At 44.4% G+C, this 8,899-nt stretch overlaps 2 protein-coding genes across 2 annotated transcripts; one reads left to right on the plus strand and one right to left on the minus strand.

Moving 5' to 3' along the window:
* Window positions 1-256: 256 nt before the first annotated feature.
* LOC104269437 (small nuclear ribonucleoprotein-associated protein B'-like) lies at window positions 257-2,051 on the plus strand (the record flags this gene model as incomplete). Its single annotated transcript, XM_009866012.1, is given in 6 exon segments — window positions 257-306; window positions 308-431; window positions 691-843; window positions 1,217-1,355; window positions 1,519-1,644; window positions 1,875-2,051. Coding segments are annotated over 6 exon segments (630 nt in total), but the record flags the coding sequence as incomplete, so codon positions are not given.
* Window positions 2,052-3,104: 1,053 nt separating this feature from the next.
* DDX27 (DEAD (Asp-Glu-Ala-Asp) box polypeptide 27) lies at window positions 3,105-8,544 on the minus strand (the record flags this gene model as incomplete). The annotated part of the gene is made up of 18 exons (XM_009866013.1): window positions 3,105-3,120; window positions 3,393-3,467; window positions 3,672-3,756; window positions 4,025-4,151; window positions 4,253-4,347; window positions 4,452-4,557; window positions 4,743-4,849; window positions 4,989-5,166; window positions 5,243-5,324; window positions 5,436-5,589; window positions 5,664-5,805; window positions 5,911-6,010; window positions 6,161-6,311; window positions 6,616-6,789; window positions 6,870-6,975; window positions 7,727-7,813; window positions 7,983-8,029; window positions 8,394-8,544. Coding segments are annotated over 18 exons (1,983 nt in total), but the record flags the coding sequence as incomplete, so codon positions are not given.
* Between the last annotated feature and the right edge of the window lie 355 nt (window positions 8,545-8,899).

Here is an 8,899-nt window from a genome sequence, read left to right on the forward strand (position 1 = left end):
CTGCAGAGGGAGTCACGGGTTTAGTCTCGTTTGTCAAATCGCCGAGGTGCGTGGGGCACCGAAATATTCCTTCATGTGATGCCAGCATAGGCACTGTAACAGCTAAGCATCATGGGCAAAGTAAAAACCATGGAGATAATACACATCTTGTGATTAGACTGCTCTGTGTACTTAGTCTGAGGCATTTAAAAATGTGGGGTTTATGGTAGGTTCTCTCTGAAGTAGGCTAGTCATTTATTCAGTTGCAAATTCAAAGAGCAGCATTGATTCGTTTTTTTTTTTCCTCTGTCTTCAGATGTTTTCTTTCTTTTCTCACTAGACCTAAAAATTCAAAACAGCCAGAGCGGGAAGAGAAACGAGTCCTTGGTCTTGTGTTGCTGCGAGGAGAAAACCTGGTGTCCATGACAGTTGAAGGGCCTCCTCCAAAAGATGTAAGGAGAATGAGGGCAGAACTAAGGAGAAGGGGGACAGCTGATAAATTTTCTCCCTTGTAGGAGAAGGCTACTACAATATTGTCCTAGACTTCCCAGATGCTGTTGTGACTAGGTCTAACAAATTTCACCACAGGAGTTCTAATCCCTTTGTAGGCTTGGACATTAATTGGACAAAGGAGGACTGTGGACATCCCTAGAGTCTGAGGAATTTTGTTTTGACAAATCTTTTTTTGTTCGGGGGCGTGTTTGTTTTCAGACAGGAATTGCCCGGGTACCTCTTGCTGGAGCTGCTGGAGGACCTGGAGTTGGGAGAGCAGCCGGGAGGGGAGTGCCAGCAGGTGCACCAATGCCCCAGGCTCCGGCAGGATTAGCTGGCCCTGTCAGAGGAGTGGGAGGACCATCCCAACAGGTGAGATGCTGTGACCCATTAAAAGAGTTGTATACGTAAGAGTGGTAGATTCTGGGGTGGCTTTTAACTGTTGCTACCAAGAGGATGCAAGAAATTGGTGGAGTGGAAGATTTGGGCTTAGCAAGGCTTTTTTGGGTACTACTTTCCGCTACAAATTCTGTCTTATACAGTGGAAGGCTTAAAAAGTGCAGCTTCTTGCACAGAATTCAAGTGGTATCCATTGAATTGTTTTCAGGTTTGTAGTACTATTTGATATGTTAAGAGGAGATTGGCATAATTATCTGAAGGGATAATAACGAGGAAAAGAGCACAAGGTTTATGAACTTAAAGCAATGTTGCTCTTTTTCTGTGAGCCCATTTGTTTCGTTTACAGGTAATGACGCCTCAGGGTCGTGGAACGGTGGCAGGCGCTGCTGCACCAGCCACTGCTAGCATAGCAGGAGCCCCAACTCAGTACACACCAGGGCGTGGGGGTCCTCCCCCACCCATGAGCAGAGGAGCACCCCCTCCAGGTAGGAATTACTCTGTAGCTCATGTTGTATGGCCGAATTGGTGCTAAAGATCTATTTGTCAGTGTCTGATGAGCATCTGGTATTATGGTGGATTATTCCAATATCCAGCTGGTGCCTTGAATATTCAGCTGGACTTACATGCTCATTCTTTCTCTGGCTTAAGGAATGATGGGACCTCCGCCAGGCATGAGACCCCCTATGGGCCCACCAATGGGAATGCCGCCTGGCCGAGGTGCTCCGATGGGAATGCCCCCACCAGGCATGAGACCCCCACCCCCGGGAATGAGAGGTGAGTGGAGGTTATCTTAAATGCATAGAAGCTATAAGAAGCCATGACATAAGTAATGTGTTTGAAGATTGACATGTTTTAATGTGTCCCTAGCTATGCGAGTTGGCAATAAAGGCCTCGGTGACAAAAAAGGGGACTCGAGGCTGCTGTGAGCATGGGGAAAACGTCTTTCAGGCTTAGCCTTGCTGCTGCTTTCCTCTTCTATATTCAACTCTTTCCTTTATTCCCAGGACCCCCTCCACCTGGCATGCGTCCACCACGGCCATAAGATATTCCATAATGTACTTTGACCTGTGAGAAGACTGATGAAGGGAATATACTGAGCAGTATCACCTGTCAGAACTTTGCTATGTATATTTTATATTTACTGCTTATAAGTTTTGCCCTTTTTAATAAAGTTGGAAAACCCAATACTTTGAGTCACTGTTGGACTGGTCTATTTCAGAAGTGCAGCTATTACCTTTCACATTGCACTTTCGTCATCCCAGAAGAGGTTTGAAGGAAAAAGCTCATTTTTTGTAGTGACAGTTTAGAAGTTAAGTTGGTCTGGTCCACATTGGTCTGTGTTCCTTATAAGAATTAAAGCATTTAGGAAAGGTGATGGTAAAAATTCAACAGAAGAATTAATTTAGCATTTCCATGACATTAAGTATGGGTTACTGACCAGAATTATCCCTACTATTCAAAATGGAACAAGTACAATGCTGCCTGTGTTAAAAATAATAATCTCTGATGCTCTGCATGAAGCTGTTTCTTATTAGCCTGCAGTAACCCTACTTCATCTTTATTGGTAAAAACAATAAAGAAGCCAGGATGAGCAAACCTATCAATTACATACACTAATGTAAAACAGCTTGCATTGTGGTGGTAGTTTTCCCTTCTTTCCTCTGCTTACAGCTGCTTGTTTTTCTGTAAAGAGGAAGGTGTGTGCTCCCCTCCACCACCCTTTGGAGATAATAATTTCTTGAGATAGTAGCCTCTTGGAGGCTGTGACTGTTACTTCTGAAGCCATCTTTGTGACAGGTAGTCTTTCAGACTTTTTTCCTAGGCTCTCAACCATCAAAGTCTTTCAGCCATACTAATTATTTGAGATCACAGAATTATACTAACAAAGCAGTAAGTGCTCGCCAGTTTTTGCCCTAAACCAAACTTGGATTACATAACTGAAAGTCTGACAGACAATAGCGTATCCCGGCTCTAAGTTGCTGTAGCTATCCTATAAAACAGAACAAACTTTGGAAAAAAACCCCACAAACCAAATCAATCCTTTATTGCATGGTCTGCTGAAGATGTTGCCACACAAGGTCTCCAAACAGGTATTAACGAACATCTCGGAGCTCTTTCAGAACTTGACGAAAATCTGCTCAGTTTTACAGAAGTTGCCTCCTCACAGCACAAAGAAATCCAGGCCCTGGAGAGAGCTTGTCTGAAATTACCCATTTGGCAATTACCACCAGTTCCTATTTTCTCTTGTACCTGAAAAAGAAGATATTTAAGTGGCATTTCATCAGCCTACCTCTCCACGCTAAGAAGTGGTGCTATTTTCTAGGCAACGCTCTCCCAAGTAGAAGCCTAGGAATGTGCTAGTAAAGGCAGTATCCCTGATTGCCCCCAGCATCACACTTGGGGTAGGAAGGTAAGTTACTGCAGAACCAACAGACCTATTAGTAAGGGCCTTTAAACAATCACAAGAAGAGGAAAAAGAAAACAGGAAATAAAAACTTGAATAAAAAAGTAAAGGGCTATACCTGGACTTGGATTTGAAGTTTCCTCCTTTCCTACGTTGAGCCATACCCAAGCGTTTGCGATCTTCAAAGGACGGGCTTTTTAAAAGAGGGCAGGGGCAGAGTTAAGGCAAAAAACCACTGAAGTATGTCAAAAGCGCAGAGGTATTTTGTGCAAGAATTCCTTTTCTGCCCTGCTCACCTTTCCCCCCAATAGTAAAGTATTCCTGAGAAAGTCCAGAGATGCAAAAAAAAATCCCACCTACAAAAGCCTGAACTAATGCACTACTGCTAAGACATTACCCGGCACGGTATTGCTTCAGAGCCTTCCTGCTTGTGTTGGTGAGCTCTTCATCAAACACCGACACTTTTTTCTTCCGCTTGGGACCTAACAGAGACAGCAGTCAAGAACATCAGCTGTAAAGAGAAGGCCACAGCATCATCTTGTTTACTAGAGCCCAGTAGCCTTGACCACAATGATTAGCCTAATCATCAGGAAAACCAGTGACTCCTCCCTGCAAACATATATCCTGACCAGCACTAGTGGCTATTTCTTCAAAGGTCAGTGCCTCTCTCTGTACAAATTCATTCAGTTTACCTATTTGTAACAAGGCGAGTGACATAAGGTAAGTCAGCTGTAAAAAAAAAGTCTCCACCTGCTGGTACTGGTGCTGGTTCCTCTTCTGGCAAAACTCTGGCTCGCTTTGCTCGGCGATTCCTTTTGGCCAGCCGCTCAGCATACATTTGGGATTTCAAGATTTCAAATTGTGACCTCTCCTCTGGCTGAAAGGTGTTAAAATGCAAGTTTACAGTGATAAGAGGTTTTGGTAAGGGAAAACTAGGATAGTCCACCCAGGGTCCCACTTGTCCACAAATATACTCACTGTCATTTGGGCTTTTTTCTGTGTGTCCTGCATAAATTTTTTCCTTTTCTTTTTGCCTCGTAATGCTAGGTCAAACTCCTGCAGGGCTTTAGCCACTGGAGAGAGAAAGAAAAACACAGAATAGAGAACCTCTTAGAGTACAGAGCAGAGTCCAGTTGCAGCTGTGGAGTTTACACAGGGCAGCAGTGTCATGACTCACATTTCTCCTTCTTCCTCTCCTCACGGGTCTGGAACCAGCTTCTCTCCAAACTCTCACCCACAGTCTCTTTTTTTCCTGTCTCCAGCTGCTTTTTTGCCCTATTGATCTGAGATAATTCAGGCAAAAAGTGAGCTCATCGTGGCTAAAAAAAAAAACGTATCTCTCCTCCCTTTCTAAAGTAGGCAGCTTAAGTACATTAAGGTAACGTCCTTATGCACTGTATCTACTCCAGATATTAAAAAAACCAAAACAATCCTAAGGTTAAAAAGATAATCTAAAAAACCCACTTACCTGGGCCTCTGACTGCTGCATCTCACGTTCTTCACGCTCCAAGCACAGAACTGCATACACATCTTTCTCTAGATTCTCAATCTTCTCTCGAAATTTTAATATGACATCTGAAAATGATCCAGTGTGAACATCAGAAGCAGCTCATGCAAGGTCCTTCATGTTTTTCAGCACCTCTTTTAGTGTCCCTCTGCGCCACGATATTCCCTGTGTATGCCCTCCTGCTTTTCACCTAAGTGAAGTGTGTACCTTGGGGGAGAATCCTGGCTTTCACTGGTGTTTTGGCAGTCTTCACAATATCCTTCAGCATCTTGCGCTCTTCCTCACCCACAAGCGAAACTGAACGACCAGCCCTGCCTGCTCTTGCTGTCCGACCCACCCGATGAACATAGTGTTTGGTGGTGTTCGGCATCGTAAAATTGATTACCTATTACAGAAAATGGTGTTAATAGGGAAACAACATTAAAGGACTCATTAGAAAGCTCAGCACTGCAAATACTCACTGTTTTAACACCTTCAATATCAAGCCCACGTGCAGCCACATCTGTAGCTACCAGAATATCAATCTGCTCGTCCTTAAAGCGCCTGAGCAGAAATAACAAATGCATTAGCAATGAATACAGCAATCCTCTTCTGTCCTAAAACTTCCAGCTCCTGACTTTTTTGCTTATCATTGCCAACTAAGTCTGCTAATACCTGAGTGCTTCCAGACGCTGTGCCTGAGAGAGGTTACCGTGAAGCTCCCCAACCCGTAGACCCATCAGCCCAAGAAGGATGTGCATACGATGAGCTTGCTTCTTGGTCTGGGTGAAAAGCATCACATGATCTGGGAAGGTTCGTGTCAGCAGAGCTGCAAGACAGAAAGTTCACTCAGGAGCCAGCTTCGTAGTCACCGATTCCAACTTTTCTTTGCTCATCACTAACCTGATACAATGGCCTCACGGTCCCCCTCTCGGTTGGGTCTGATCCGGATGAATTCCTGCCGCAGGAAAGGGGCAACATCTGTGTTGCTGTTCACAAAAATTCGCACGGGGTTTTTCAGGGAAACGGAAGCCAAGTCTTTCACCTATCAAAACAGGTTAAGGAAAAAAGTCCACATGAGATCTGGCAAAAGACCAGGCAAACTTCTATTCAACTTTATACGTCAATGTTTCTCAGCAGTCTGTCTTACCTCCTCTGTCATTGTGGCAGAGAAAAGCATTGTCTGACGGTGGTTGGAACACAATCTGATTATTTCCTTCATCTGTTCCTCAAAGTATTCATCCAGCATCCTACACAGGAGAAAACCAGCAAGGTTAGGCAGCTTCATCTGCTTCTAGCGAAGAAACATTACTTAAGGCAGGGCAACAAAGACTGCCCTACAGCTTGGGAAAAGGAGAAAACTACCATGTTATTTTTCACTGCTGTCCTACTTAGCCTACCTGTCCGCTTCATCCAAAATCAGCACCTCAACACTGCCCAGGTGAAAAGAAGGGCAGTTGTGGAGATGATCAATCAGTCGCCCAGGGGTGGCAATGAGAATGTCTGGCCCAGAGCGCAGAGCTGCTTCCTGAGTCTTCACGTCAAGGCCACCTGAAAGAGAGTGGACATGGATGGCTGACACCCTGAGCAAGATGCAGCAGAGTACACAGGTACAAATTCCCTAAGGAACGAAAAACAACTCAGATTAATACCACATTCATAATTAGGAGTGACCCCACCTTTTCTTTTGCAGAAATCAACAAACAAAAAGCACAGCACAGTATTAGAAAGCGAGATTTTAAAACCACAGCACACCTACTAGAAGCATGCCTGCAATAACCACACAGTTTTATAACACAGAATTCCCAGGTCTGTACAGCAGCCTACAGCGAGCTGTACAGCTGGTGATACTCACCTACAGCAAGGCAAGTTGTGACACTGCTGAACTGCGCCAGCTGTTTTGTGACAGAATGTACTTGAATACCCAGTTCTCGTGTTGGCACTAGAACCAACACTCGTGTTATCGGAGCCTGACGAGGTTTGTAAATCAGGCGCTCAAGGACAGGCAAGATAAAGGCAGCTGTTTTACCTGAAAAAAAAAATTAAGAATTATCAATGACTCTGAATAACTCACTTTCCATCTTTCCTGTGCCCTGCTTGATGTCCTACCTGTCCCAGTGGCAGCACAGGCACAAATATCCTTCCCCAGAAGACCGACTGGGATACAAGCCTTCTGAATTGGGGTTGGTTGCTTGAAGCCAAGAGCTGTGATTGCCTAGAGGGAAGACAGAGCAATTAAACACTTGCTAGTGTGGCCATAACTCGAGTACTGCACCCAGTGCTGGGCTCAGCAGCACAAGAAAGACACAGACATACTGGAGAGAGACCAGGAAAGGGCCACAAAGACTGTGGACGGGAGCACCTCATACACCGAGCTGGCACTGTTCAGCCTAGAGAACACCTGGGGACAATCTCATCCATGTACACAAATACCTGAGGGAAGGGCGAAAAGAGGACGAAGCCAGGCTCTTTTCAGTGGTGCCCAGTGATGGGACCAGGGGCACCAGGAACAACCTGAAACTCAGGAGGTTCCCTGCCAACACCAGTAAATGCTTTTTCACCGTGAGGGTGACTAACACTGGCACAAGGTTGCCCAGAGAGGCTGTGAAGTCTCCACCCTTGGAGATTTTCAAAAGCTGTCTGGACATGCTCCTGGGCAACCAGCTCTAGGTCGCCCTGCTTGAATCGGGGGTTGGACAAGATGAACTCCAGAGATCCCTTCCAACCTCAGCCATTCTGTGATTCTGTGACAAGTCTCACTTAAGACAGTGTTCACACATTGCAAATAAAAGAAGAGTTTCCACTGTTTGGGAATTTTGCTCCTGCAATAAATAACTAGCTTGCCCATAATTTCCTTTTAAGAGAGGCTGCAAAAAAAAGAGGAATTTGGCAGTTCTGACTGGTGGAGGGGAGGCTGTACAATATTCTTCAGAATCACATCCATAATAACTAATCTAGGTAAATACCTTTAGCAAAGGTCGTGAAAGATTCATGTCCTGGAATGACAAGTTATCATCATATTGAGAGGCATCTTCAAAGAAGCTCTGTGCTTCCTAGAAACAGCAACAACAACAACAACAAAACTGGAACAACACAAGCAGCAACACAACATGTTATCAAAGGGTTCTGGGTTTTTTGTTGGGCTGCAGCTGTTATCCAAAGTCAAATTCCTCTAGGAGAAATGCTGAAGAATGACCTAGTGCCATTCTGTCCAACACTTACCATTTCCCCTTTTTTTGATCTCCTCTGCTTCTTCACTTTGACTGTATCTGCACAGAAAGAGAAATGTGACACAAATTAACAAGCATAACTAAACACAACAAGATAAGTGACTACCTTCCTCTCATATGTTTTGCTCTGAACAAGCTATTGAGGGAGAAGTCTCAGAAACAGGGACAGGCATGTGATGGAGTAAAATGCCAAGCAAATATCCTTCTTCAGAAATAAGTTCAATTAAAGTACTACGGCTACCATTCAAAATAATCTTGACCAAACTTAGAAGGAATGTCACAGAAGACAGCAAAAAATAAGAGGTTCTTGCCTGCTCCTAGCAAGGCTTCACTACAGACTTTTCTCCAGTGACCCAAGAGTCGGTGAGATTCTTGCTCCTGACCATCTATTTACTGCTAATACCTGCTTTTGTGAAGATGGTTTCATCATCCAATGAATACTGAGACTCCACATCTTCTTCATCCCTGCTGAAATCCTCACACTCCTTCTCGGTCTGATTATCCTCAGTGTCCACATCATCAGCTCGCACTTTTGCTTGTTTAGCTTCTCTTTCCTAGAAAAACATTTGAAAAAAAAACTTTTAAAAAGGATAAAAAAGAAACTTCAATCATTTATGAGCTTTTGCTTATTGTTACTATGAGCCCATTCACAAATCAACAGTTTTGCATAATCTTAAGTATTAACAATTCTGCATTCTCATCAGTTCAGCAGCACATAAAGTGCAGCTGCAAACCCAGTCATGGCAAGAAGCCGCACCTTAAGTACTGCCCCTTATGATGCTTTCAGAGTCTGCGCCTCTGGGGGGAACACAGAAGGTGGCCAACACCCTGCCAGCCTTTACAGTAATCACAGAATCAGACTCACAGAATGGCCTGGGTTGGAAGGGACCTTAGGGATCATCTGATCCA

This window comes from Apaloderma vittatum, unplaced genomic scaffold (assembly GCF_000703405.1).
Source record: "Apaloderma vittatum isolate BGI_N311 unplaced genomic scaffold, ASM70340v1 scaffold35113, whole genome shotgun sequence".
NCBI classification, from domain to species: domain Eukaryota; kingdom Metazoa; phylum Chordata; class Aves; order Trogoniformes; family Trogonidae; genus Apaloderma; species Apaloderma vittatum.